This window comes from Haliotis asinina, chromosome 5 (assembly GCF_037392515.1).
Source record: "Haliotis asinina isolate JCU_RB_2024 chromosome 5, JCU_Hal_asi_v2, whole genome shotgun sequence".
Taxonomy (NCBI): Eukaryota; Metazoa; Mollusca; class Gastropoda; order Lepetellida; family Haliotidae; genus Haliotis; species Haliotis asinina.
Genome location: NC_090284.1, coordinates 60,041,595 through 60,055,554, shown reverse-complemented (window position 1 = coordinate 60,055,554; position 13,960 = coordinate 60,041,595). Strand labels below are relative to the sequence as shown.

General features: G+C 40.3%; 1 protein-coding gene across 1 annotated transcript; it reads right to left on the bottom strand.

The window, feature by feature from the left end:
* Positions 1-359: 359 nt before the first annotated feature.
* On the bottom strand, positions 360-13,692 carry LOC137283944 (parapinopsin-like). Its single transcript, XM_067815615.1, has 4 exons — positions 13,021-13,692; positions 2,852-2,957; positions 610-904; positions 360-546 (listed from the first exon to the last, which is right to left on the bottom strand). Exons 1-4 carry the CDS (start codon positions 13,690-13,692, stop codon positions 360-362), a joined length of 1,260 nt encoding a protein of 419 aa, XP_067671716.1.
* Positions 13,693-13,960: the final 268 nt, after the last annotated feature.

Here is a 13,960-nt window from a genome sequence, read left to right as displayed (position 1 = left end):
TGATTATTCCTGGGTCTGCAATTAAAGCGATCGATCGATCGATCGTCTATAAGTCTCATTATGGCCAATATAATTTATAACACAACACGAAGACATTGTGTCTAGTATTTCTAGGTGGAATGTAAGGTTCTGTATGATACGTGATGCCAATAGATAGACTTGACAACATTGGTGATTGTTTGTGTAGGATAATAATACATCAGTAAGTACTTACAACATGAAAGATTTGCAACACTCTGGACCTGTCGACAGTTAAAGACTTATAAACAGCCCCCGTCTAAAAGGTTTCAATTTGAAGCAATGGCGATTCTGCTATAATAATGTTTCACACACCCCTTGATATATAAATGCCAGTTATGTCACGCTTTCGTCTTATTTATGATACTAAGATCATCAAGCTCAAATTTCTCTGGATCAACACTGTCCTTCACTGGCGACACACGAGGCAACAACTCCTGCACTTCCGGATGACCACGTGCGTCATCCTTTGTCGATTGGAAAGTGAACACAATGGATGAAACGTTGCCTTTAATGTTCTTTTCATTTGTGTCATTTGATGTTCCAGATGTTATATTATCACCATTACAATTCTTGGTTCCCAGATCATATGGTTCATCCGATCTCTTAGATGTCACGTTATCATCATCATCTTCATCAGACAGGTTGGATTTCAGTTCCTGTTGGTCTTTGTTTAAGAGAGCCATCTTCGAACAAGGAATGAGCTCACAGAAGGCATTCCTGAATTGAGCATTTGTGGCTATGTAAATCACAGGGTTCCATAATCCATTGCACTTAGCAACAAGAGCTGGAAGAGTCGCCATTAAAGGTGTAATATCCCTGGAGTCACCAAATGCCGACATGAAAGACACGATGGCGTATGGTAGCCACGAGAATACGAAGATGCCTAAAACAGATGAAGATCGCAATTATTATGAATGAATGTGAACGAAAAGTATCATAAATATAGTTTACAGTGTCATATTTTCTATTCATTCATGTTTTACTTGTGTTTTGTTTGTGTGTGTCTGTTTGTCTGTGTGTGTACTGAACATCATTGAAAACGCACCACCTGTAAATTTTGAAATAAGGCAATAGAATCTTTTGGAAATGGAAAATTAATGGTGGGAATTTTGATAATAACACACTAGATCGTAAATAACGCTCTACAGTAAAAAACGGATCGTTCGAACACATCATCGAACACATCACATGAAAACAACAAAATTCATGCACATCACACACGAAGGGCACAAATTGCATGCAGAAAGCATGCTGTTCAGGGGTATAAATGACCTTCGGCACAAAACCGTTCTCATTTTCGCAGTACTTTCGTAAGTAAAGTGTTTTCGCCATGCCAAGATTGTCACCAGAGGAACGAGAACAGGCCTTGGGTATGTTGCAGGTCGGCGCTTCAAGCAGAAACATTGCACGACGATTTGGGTGTCATCATTCGACCATTCTGAGGCTTGCTAACAGATACCAACAAACAGGAACCAGCAGGGACCGGCAACGCCCAGGTCAGGCACGTGTTACCACCCCTCGTCAAGATCGAGACATTGTACGGCGCCATATTCGGGATCGAACCTTGCCCGCTGCCAGAACCGCCAACGCTGTCCAGGGTCGACGTGGTTTGATCAGCGCTTCCACCGTCCGACGCCGTCTCCGTGCGGCAGGGTTACGTTGTCGACGCCCTTACGTTGGACCCATCCTGACTGACAGGCATCGCCGTGAACGCCGACAATGGGCTGAACAGCATCGTGTGTGGTTGTTACGACGTTGGCATGGTGTGGTGTTCTCCGACGAGTCGCGTTTTCACTCGCGAAATGCTGACGGGCGTCTACGGGTATGGCGTCGACGGGGTGAACGTTATCATCAGGATTGTGTTGTGCAAACCGATCGGTGGGGTGGAGGCAGCATTATGGTGTGGGGAGGGATAAGTTATCACCACAGAACCGCTCTGATTGTTTGTCGTGGCAGAGTGAATGCCGTTTACTACCGTGGCAACATTCTTCAGAACAACGTCGTTCCCTTCTTTCACCAGCATCAAGATCTGCACACATTTCAACATGACATTGCACGAGCCCACACTGCACGTGTTTCGATACAGTATCTGGCTAACAACAACATTCCTCTACTTCCTTGGCCTGCATTGTCACCAGATTTGTCACCCATCGAACACTTGTGGGATTACATCGGCCAACGCCTCGCACGTCGTCCGCAGATCAACAACCTTGGGGAACTCGACAATGCCTTGCAGCAAGAGTGGAATGCAGTGCCTCAGGACTTTATTCAGAGACTTATCCGTTCAATGAGGAGACGTTGCACAGCTTGTGTTGCTGCTAACGGGGGTCATACACGCTACTGACTTTCCATTTTGACCCTATCTTTATTTCATTGTCAGCTGCATTAAATCTTCACTGTTTTGCTTGATTGTTTTTTGCTTCTTTTCTTTATCAAACATTGGTCTACACAAATATGTAAAATTTACATAGATTGCTCACTTCTGCTCTTAGAAATCCACAATTTTAGGGGTGGTGCGTTTTCAATGATGTTCAGTATATATCTCGTTGTAGTAGTCTTGTAGAAATTATGGATTCTGAATTTAAATAAAGTACACGTCACATCTACGAAGGATTATTTAAATTGATTTATGAAATATGTGACAGCATAAGACGGTTGTGACACAAGATTGCTTTGAGCCTTGTCACTTGGCCAGGGTCCGTTTGGGAATGTAACCATGCAGTCATGCAGTTATTCGACTTTCTGGTCCAGATCACCATTACATAGCTGGAATATTGTTGTGAAAGGACAAAGAATCTTTCATTTACTTGCATGTCCACCTGATACTTACAAACCATAAGAAAACATGTTTTTAACAATTTCCTTTCCAGTCTGAGATTCCTTTGGGCCACACGACTTTTCACGTCCCACACATTACTTCTTGCAACATTTCGGATCTGAAAAAGATGGATAGAAATACATTTGTATCTGTAGAGAAAAGTTAATGAAACCATAATGATCTCGAGATGTCATGTGAGTGTTGATACGATGTATGTATGTACGTATGTATGTACGTATGTATGTACGTATGTATGTATGTATGTACGTATGTATGTATGTATGTATGTATGTATGTATGTATGTGTGTATGTGTGTGTGTGTGTGTGTGTGTATGTGTATGCGTGTATATATATAAAATGATCTCGAGATGTCATGTGAGTGTTGATACGATGTATGTATGTATGTATGTATGTATGTATGTATGTATGTATGTATGTATGTATGTATGTATGTATGTAAGTGTGTGTATGTATGTATGTATGTATGTGTGTGTGTGTGTATGTGTATGCGTGTGTGTGTGTGTATATATATATATATATATGTGTGTGTGTGTGTGCGTGCGTGCGTGCGTGCGTGCGTGCGTGTGTGTGTGTATGTTAGCATACAATCCGAAATGCCGTGTCATTCACGATAATATAAGTTATCACATCGTGTCGAGGGAAATACGGGGTTTTATCAGTGCCGAGTAAGGTTGGCGAGGCGAGGGAAATACAACCTTACGAGGGACTGATAAAACCCCGTATTTCCCTCGACATGATGTGATAACGCATATATCTAGCTAAATGTTTTCACTAAATCAAAACAAAACAACACGCATCGAATCGACTTGCTGCCATGTTGACACCAGCTGATCGTTTAACCTCAATGCACCGCACGGTACTAAAAGCTTCTCACTTCGCGTCGTCACCGAGGCGTAGCGGGGTGATATGACTTTCGCAGCGGGAGTATAAAAGTCGTATACTCCCGCTGGCGGATCGTGATGGATGTACATGGTATTTTATCAGAGTCACGTGGACCAATCAACACTCCACATACATGAGGCTAGATAAAGAAGTTAACAACCGCCCGGGAAACATCTGCAGGTTTCTCAGAGCATTTACACTGATCCGGGATCATCTACGCACCAGTTAGGGTTTTTCGTTAAAGGTTTGTTGATCTTTGAAGTGATGCAAGTGATGCATTTGTTTGGGATGTCTGCTTATATGTTGTGAGGTATACGTTTCGGAGTGTATATAACTAAGAGACTTTTATGGATGAGATGATGAAGGTGTAAGTATATACAGTGGAGGCTGTCTAAACCAGCACTCATCGGGACTGAAGAAATAATCCAGTTTCGACAACGTGCCGCATTGTAGAGCTGATGATAAACGTTCAAGTCACAGAAGGGACTGAGATTTTATGCTGGTGTTGACACCTTTACTGGATTGGACAGATGCCGGTAACACAGATTCCACTCGTACTGTACTCCAAGTCGACATCCATAAAATTCTCTTCATTTAGTTTACTGGTGTCTGAATAAAATGCATGTCCCCTCATTTACCCACTTGAGCATCTATGAGATTCCAAGAATAACATCGGATAACACTTGGTCACACGTTTTCGTATTGGTTTCTCTGTGACACGGGTTTCGTTTTTTGCAAGTGGCTATTTACAAATATCGTATTTGTTACTAAACTAATGCGTTTAGTATGATACATTATACTAGTGATTCTTACGCACCTTCAGTATCAAGAAATAAAATAAAAAGAATAAAACAAACAACATCTCGTATTCCACTCACCTAAACACACTGTATTTAGTTTACGATTCATTTCTTAATTGAAGCGCAACGGTTAACACGGAATAAAAGTCGTTTCGTAAAACTGGTACGTGACACCTCGTGTAATATTCTCTACATATGTTTTGAAAGTTCTATTTCTGTTAATACCGTCGTAAACGTCGGTAATATACCTCCTGTCGCTATCAGGTATATCATTCACGTAAACATATTGTCAGCATTGTACTTACAAGTTCAGCCCATTTTCACTCCACGTATGATAATCAAACCTGTTGTATTTGTTATAACAGCCAGGTGCAATAAACGTAATGACGTTTCTTGTTAAACTCTGACCACCACAGTACTCGATATTTCAAGGTGCTTCAGTCGTTATTATAACTGTATGCATTATTATGCAAACGTGACACCTCGAGAATAAACAGAAAGGTCAAGGTCACGAGATATTTCTAAAATCCTCAAGGACAAAATTACGTCAACAGACATTCATTTGTGACATAATAACACCATAAACTGGATTTGATTTCCGTGAAACGTCATGCTGCTGTAAAGTGCAGATGGATCCACAGTCATTGTTGATGGGGAAAGTGGGGGACGAAGCTCAGATAGAAAAATACTTTGATTCCAAAAGTCTTTTTATAGTTGGTTATACATTTAACGAATGCAAATAGTACCACAGAAATCCTTCTGTTATGCCAAGGCATATTTAACGAACATGTGCAGAAGCTGAAGTCGGAGTACCAGGCTGCTAATCAGTATGGGATTATATAGTTTTGGTGGTGTGATACTTTCTTCCATGTGTATAGTCTATCCCAAACTTTGAGCATCAGTTCGCTTTTTTTCTCCTACAAACAACTGACGCATTCTGATATAATTGGAACGATGTCCAAAGAACACAAAGCATTTAATCTTCAAATATGAAATCAATTTAGCTTTGTGGACGTATTTCACAGATTGAATGTTTCACTGCGTGGTAGGTGCGGGCGTGCCGGGAGGTGTTAACGGTATCTACTGCTTGATACGTTGTAGATGAGTCTGCGCAATAAGCACGTTTGTGGCAAGTAGGGGAGCAGGGAATGTAGACGAATACACTTGGTTGCTACAGGTACATGAGGTAGATCGGGGATTAAGCATGCGCAATACACGCTGACCATGGCATGAACTCAATGTCGCTTCCGTTTAACACGTGTCCAGTAGTATGGTATAACAATTAAAATACGATTCGCACGAGGAAATTGAACTTTTCAATATTTAGACAACCTGCTTCCCTCTTGTTTCAATATGGAATGTTTTGGAGGCGTTCCCATATATGCAAATTGGGGTAATTTGACAGGTCGTGGCTCAGACCATACTTGTCAAGCAGTAGACAATATAGAGCGAAACCATGAAACATCAAGGACAACTGGCCAAATTGTATTGATTCGATCCATGTGCTAGCCCAGCATGCTGGCCATTCAACTGGTCAGTAAGGTCAGTAAGGTCAGAGCCATTAACTTAACTCTCCAGTATAACAGCGTCCTTTTCTAGCGACCTTTTTGCCATGTTATCTCGTATCGTTAATTCTAAATCACAGTTTATTGTGATTTAGTTTTCCTAGACATGATCCGATGACATGTGTCAACCAAGTCAGCGAGCTTGACCACCCGATCCCGTTAATCGGCTCTTACGACAAGCATGGGGTACTGAAGGTCAATATGCTACACCGGACCTTCACGGGTCTAACACATCGACAATATTTCAGACATATCTTCACGAGAACAATTAATGATTATATCATAAATCAATATAGTTAGAAAATGAAAGTCTGTAAAACTACTGGTGCATCGCAGATATCTATCTAAAACCTGTGTTTGTAACAGTAAACAACTTGATGACCGTCAGTAGTTAGGCGATTGGATCAGTTGATCATTCCGATTACGTTTTTGCAATTATTACAAAAACTGCAGCCCTTGATCTTAGGAATTCACCCATTCAAACATGAAACAAATTATTCTGCAAACGTTCGCTTAGTTCTGTCGCATTATCTCGGATTAGTATATATGAAGTTCAGTACAAGGTCCAGGTGACGCGGTGCGTCAAATGCTAATAATATATACAACCTGAAAGGTTCGTAAGTATACATTGTATTATTTTGGCACCCAAACAAGCATTTAGAAGAAATATAACACAGAAAGGGGAGGGGAACTGTGCAATAAAGTCTGTAGGAAATCGGACCTGATAAATTATTATCAAAAACATACATGATAGCATTTGTGAAGGCGTAATTAGTTTCTGGTGTATCAACAAGATGTCTGGGTAAATAAGGACTGTTTGCTGTCGGTTCAGTTGAATTCTCCATTAACCTTTGATTTACAGCTAATATATATACGCACATGACTGTTAATTTGTTGGTACATAGTAGCTGTTTTGGTACAACATTCTTAAGGAGCATGTGCTTTAATTGCATGTAAGGATATTCTCGTCTCATATTTAATGCCCTCAAAAGATATCTATCCATGTTACGAAGCTGAATAACATTTTTGGATAAAAAATGTAAAAGGTCCAGAGTCGATGGATTATTCCAGTAGGAGGGCTTTAAGTACATACATTTAAATTCTCCAAATAGAGTGAACATTACATACAAAGTGGAATTTCTCCTCAAAATCAGTGGAACAGGATAAACATATCTTTAGTATCAGGGGGAAAGTATTTCACGAAAGTCTAATTCATTTTACTGACTTGCAACTTGCAGTGAGTTCATTAGTCTCTATTACAGTCAGTGAACCATATTATTTTCCCTACTGACAACTGATATGCCACTCTGGTCTCCCTGGTTCGCGTTTTCAATTAAGTTGGGTTTGTCTATCACTTTCAAAATTATACAGTGGAACTGTCTAAACCGGCACTCATGAGGATGAGTGGTTTAAATAAATATCCCAGTTTGCATGTTCAAGATCTAAATACAAGTGGCCACTACCAAATTGGTGCCTGCATCGTGTTTCCAGTGACAGTGATCATTTGGTTAACCAAAATCACACACCTGTTCTATTTGTATGAAAATACGATGACATTGTATAGTTTATTGGTCGCGTACTTATTCCATTTAATCTCAATGCTATCTACATATACTTATCACCCCGTTTTTGTTCACGCCGCCATATAGCTGGAATACCGCGGCGTAAAACTCAACTCACTCACTCGTTTTTGCTCCTGTTCATTTTCGCACTGGGGAGCTGGAGGAAATACGCTGTATGTGCTGTCATTTCCTTCTATTTCCAACGCTGTGGGATTGGCATTGTTTCTTGTCTGTTTTGTGTGTCTTGTCTGATCATGAGCGCAAGAGCACCATTAGAATTCATAAATAGACACGGCTGTAACCCTATAATATCAATGCATGTTTGCTCGCGAGTAATTACTGGCAGTAATTACTGTCAATATAATGTACACACAATTATGGTACCGCTATCTTTCACATCACTGTGATGTTCACTGGGAAGAAATGAAAGACTATAATTGTATCAAAGTCGATATTGGCTCTAAATAGATCATTATTAACGAAAATTTGGAACTACATCAAGAAATGCTGGAACTGCGATCTCGCTATTTTCCATAATGTCCTTCGGGATAATAAAGTATTATCTTATCTGATCTTATCTTAACTATTTATGCATTTTCTCTGCAAATAGGAATGTTCCATCGCTGAGGTTCATAGTAGGCGCTTTAAGACTACCTCATACTATCCACAGCAGTATTATTTACTTTCACGTATATTGAAAAAATATGCCATCAGTGGATCGTCTATTACATATACGATTATTAACAGGTTGTCGTCATATAACTACTGCAGAGGGCGGCGTTAAACAACATGCGCGCAGGTTTCATGCTAAAGCTCTGCTTTGATCAGCATTGCTCCCTCTGTGCTCTTGTAATGAGTGAAAGAGTTAATATTTAACGTCGACAAAGGACAGTAAAACAACTATAAATCACAATTACAAACACAACTAGGGACACAAGTTAAAACTAACAGCACAATTTGGACAATACAATATAAAACAGGCTATAGATCGCTATAGGTATAGGTTGCTGGGAACTTACAGTACTTTTGCTTAAGCCAAGATTAAAAAACAAATATACTAAGATCACGTATGGTAGAGCTAAACTGACTTTGAATTGCAGGGACTTACGTACCCTCTCAGGAGGACAATAGTTTTACCACCTTTGAACCACCTTTGAGGGTACAGCTACTAACAATCTAAGGTACCAGTCATTAAAATACATCTATCTACAGAACACATTAATCATAATTCATCAATGAAATCAATTTCCTTAAAAAAAAACAACAAAAAAACCCCCCAATAATCAAATGAGAACTAACCGTGATAAAAAGATCCTTAACAATTGAATATGGCGTTTGCTTCTGCTGTGAAAACAGAAATAAATCCAGTAATCTATACGATATTGTTCTGGATCCAACGACATTGGCACACGTTACTGCGCTTCCGTCCTTGGACCCGTTTGTAAATATTGTTATATTTACCATTAATTGATTATATTCTTGTTTGTACTGAAAATCATTAGTTTGTTTAAAAGTACGTAATGTTATGTCGACCTATGGCCTAGCCAATTGCCAAGGAGGACGAAAAAGAAGTCGGAAAGAAGCTATACGTTCCAGCTCAATGCCTGCATCAGCAATGAGTGGCTTAATTCTGAGCCCAAAAGGCGGAACAAGGGAATACTTTTTGTTATACAATTCCTCATAAAGAGGATTAAAGACACAGTTATATGCAGGGCTAGACTAGTTAAAAGATAATTTTGTAATATGTTGGAAAGACGGTTTTATCCGGCCTTGGTTAAGAGACAGTGCTGATAGTAGATATCATCAGCCCTTCTTGCGGTATCACGTGCCTGCTCAAAGGCGGTATGTAGCTCATGTAGTGACAATAATTCATTTCAAACTTCACTTTTGTCTGCGTTAACTTTCTTCTCCTGCTGTTTCTGAAACTTCTGAAACTCGGGGACATAATTTAATAAAGATTATCAGATTTAGCTTGTGAACAGTAGACTTAGAACCTTTGCCCTTTATTTTTTGTTTCATGTTCCACACCTTTGATTTTATTTTAGAAACATACTTTCGCCATTACTGAGGCTTATTTTGTTTGAAAGCACGTCTAGCTTTGGCATTTACAATTTTAACGTTATCTGGGTTATGTACATTAGGATGTCGGCGAAAATACGTTTCACCATTCTTCCTACAGTTTATGGCCTGTTTACATTCACCATTGAACCACTGCTTACGCATGTGTGGAACTGCAAAGGACTTTGGTATAGTTTTGTCAGCAATGTTATTAGGTATATCAGCTGAATAGGATCTACGCTGTTCACAAAACATCATGTTTTAGGTGTTCAGAACAAAGACTTAGTGTAATGACCAGTCAGCCCTGGAGAAGTTTCGTGTGGATAAAGATAGATCATTCCCTGGGATGACGCCTTGAAGAATTGTGGGGAAGTGATCAATCTCACATAGGTCATCATGGGCCTTCCATTCAAATTCATTATAGAAACTTGAACCAGCAAGTGACATATCCAAGGAAGAGTGTGTTCTCGTAGCTGGATGTAAATAAGTGACTGAATCGTCATTGAAAATACATAAGTTATTATCGGATATGGGTTTCTTGATGATTTACCTTTAGTATTTGTGTAGACACTTCCCCAAAGTTGGTTGTGTCCGTTAAGATCGCCAATAATGAGACATTGATTATAGAGTTCATAAGTTCATCTGTTTTTAGAGTGACGGGGCTATGTATGACGCTCTGATAAACCGAAACAGAAGCGCCTCCAGTAGCTTTATCTCATGTAGGAGAAAAAGAGTGATAATCACTATACTGTCTCAGATTAAAGTTATCTGTATTTTTAAGATATATCCCATGTAGACATAATGCTGAGATCTTGTATGAGTAGCTGTATTTCGTTGAAGCTATTCTTCAGTCTTCTGCAATTCCACTGAATCAAAAGCTGAGAACTCATGAGTTCTTCGGTGGATTAATTGGAGATCTCGCTCGCCCATTACGTTTCGACTACAAAGTTGTTTATCAGTTGGGGATGCTCTGTGAAACATCTATCTCTTCAAGTGATCCATTCTTATTATAAAGTCTGACGGGATTATCAGAACCTTTTCATACTCTCCCCTTTTCAGTGTTTCGAGAAGAGCCAGTCTTACATGTGGATAACATCCGGCATTTAAAACACCTAAGTGGGTTTGGGATTTATTGCGCAGCTGCAAGGCTGCAATAACCTGCTTTGGTAGTTTTTGGTGGAGATGGAGAGACGACAGAAACAGGTAAGTGTTTGCTTAAGTATTTCTGAATTTTGAAATCTACACCGGAACTCAACTTGACACTCATCAAGGTGCCTTCATTAGCACCATGATCAGTGTCAAGTTGACGTGTTTTTTTCAAGGGGTTTTCAAGAGCCATGTTGAAGCGTTAAAGATTCATCACCCCAAGTCCCCACCCACAACGGGATATCATTGAGACAACACTATATACATGTGGATCTCCATTTTGCAGCACCAAGGATACTCCAGCAGAAGGATTAAACAAATAATCAGTCTACCAGATTAGTCCATGAGCCACCGCCTTCCATGGGCACAAAACTCTAGGTAAAGTTCATAACATCATATTTCCAAATATAAAAGTGTTAAATGAACCAAGAGGGCCGAGACCAAAATTTCAAATAAAATATTTGCAAATACATATATAATTTACGCACAGAGTTTGGCATGACAAGCTGATTGATTGAACGGTACCCATTCAACCACCCGTCAAGGTAAAGTAAGGTCCGAAGTGGTGTGTTGGACAAGGAACGCTGTTCTAGGCTAAAATTGCCCTCGGCCACCAGGATCCCGTTTTCCTCTGACACCGGGACGCAGCCCACGGCAAACAGGTAGCCCATTTCGCTCGCCTCTTACGACCAGCAACGGGGTGCTGTGGACTCTGTCCCTGGTCCGCACGGGAGAAGAGCGCTAAGTGTTAACCAGCACTCACCACGGTGGCTCTTCACGGGTGCAATAGCGTTATCCTTATTATAGCTAAAATGAATAGAATTTTTAATACAATAAGAATAAAAACAGTGGCATCGGTTTAGAAGCATTTACTGCCAACAACAAACCGACGAAGGTCTCTAAAACACATTTTGCAAATATAGAAACGTCATAGAACAACAGAGATGACGTCACTATTGAGAGTGACGACATTCGACCTTGACCTTTGCTCATACTACCAGCCGCCTTTGTTTTCAGTCATCAACAACGTTAGACTTCAAGTTGATACTTTCATTGCTGTATGTTGTCATTTATGGTACAATTGTTATGGTTGGCACAGGCAGGAAAGTGCATAATGGCACAGGCACATGTGACGAATGTGAGCCAGATATATGGTCAATAATGAACCCAAGTTCATTCGAGCCGTAGGTGATTGAACTTCAACAGCTGAGCTACTTATGACGTCACCTAACTACGGGCTTGATAATGGCCCGTCGTCAAGCATTTTGCGGGCGTTATCAAGTTACAGTGGACCGCTCATTTCTGATAACGAGCGGTCGTTTTCATGACAATTCTATCCATTTTAGCTATAAGGTATTGTAGTAGTACACACCTGTGACGTAAATAACCATTACGTATAATTCATGAATGGCTTCCTCACTCTGTTTAGGTACCCTGACCAGAAAACCCATGTGTTTGTGATATATGTCTGACAAGGAATTATCTCTAGGTCTCTTGTCTAAATATACATGCTTTTAGCATTCATGTCATTTGTCTCCAGCAGGTGTCCTTAGACTCGTTACTAGGTTACATTTTCTCACTGCAGTACAGTTTCTTGTACTATTGTTAGATTGAGCCTCAGTCTGGATTCAAAGCCATGCCCTCGGTGTCAGACAAGTAATTGTCAACACAGAAAGTCAGCCATCTAACCCACCGACTTCCACCAAAATACAAGTCTTACAATTGGTAGTCCATTTGTATACCCATCTGACAAGTTTAGCTTGGGTGAGTGTGTTGACTTAGATTTAAGATCTTTGCAACATCGGCGATACTTCAGCCATGTCATGACTAAATCAACTGATAGTCAACGACTGCCAACAACCAAAGGTAGATCACCTTATTGAGGACCATGGGACATACAGTACATTTGTTTCCTGCAGGGACCCTAGCTCGATTTACACCGTCCCTTCTTATGTTAGCAATTTTTGACAATCTAGCCATAACTTAAAATAACACATACTGCGATTTGAAAAATCACCCAACAACACACAGACAATAAGTGTTGATAATTCAACTACAAATGATAAAATTCAATTTAGAAAGTTGTGCACAAGTACAAGAAACACAGTGATTGCTTCACGTGGTTACGGACACACCCTCAACTCACCGTCATGTATACATTCACGTAGCAGAAGGTCATTATACAGACAGGGAAGGTGAAGCACAAAATAAAGATGATAATGATGTAGCTGAAGTTCACGGGGTCTTCACTCTGCCATACAATACTACAAGAAATCCCGACACCTTCCAAGTCATACTGATTCCATCCTACCAGAGGAAGAGCTGCCCAGAAGAAGCCCAACAACCAACACACAGCGATTGCAAAGGCTGCCACCCGATGGGTAATCTTATAGGACAAGAGAGGCTTGGAAATCACAATGTATCTGTCAACTGATATGGCAGCCAGAAGATACATGGAGGTAAGACCTAGGAAGTACACCATGAAACCTTCGAGAACACAGACCACATGGCCAAACACCCATCCATGGCTGAAGCTGGCGGCACATGCCAAGGCCGAGCATGAACACATCAATAAGTCACAAACGCACAATGCCATCACGAACAAATTTGTCGGCGAACGAAGAGCCTTGTTTTTAATGAACACCAACATACCACACCCGTTCGCCAAAAACGAAACAATTGTTGTTATTGCACAAATTACACCGATGATGTTGTAACCAAATGCTGGCAACAATGTGACTGTGACAGATGAATCAGTGGACATTGTGCGAAACACAATAGAGTTGGCGCTGATGATAGCTTTGTGCTTCGTCGTCATTTTTAGGTGGACCCCTTTCCACTTTTATTCCGAGAGGTTTCGACTGGAAGTTGAAGGCATGCCTTCTTCCATCTCATCCTCTTGTAAGGACTCGTAACGAGGTATTCCGATAACCGTATCGTCCACTATTGCGATGGCATTTCAATTCACATGAATATCCCCCAGGGGTCCTGCAAAGTAAAAACAAATAAACAGTCAAAACTTAAAAGTTATACTAAACAATTCATGCATACAAATATTATGAGTAATAAAATAACAGAACCAAATG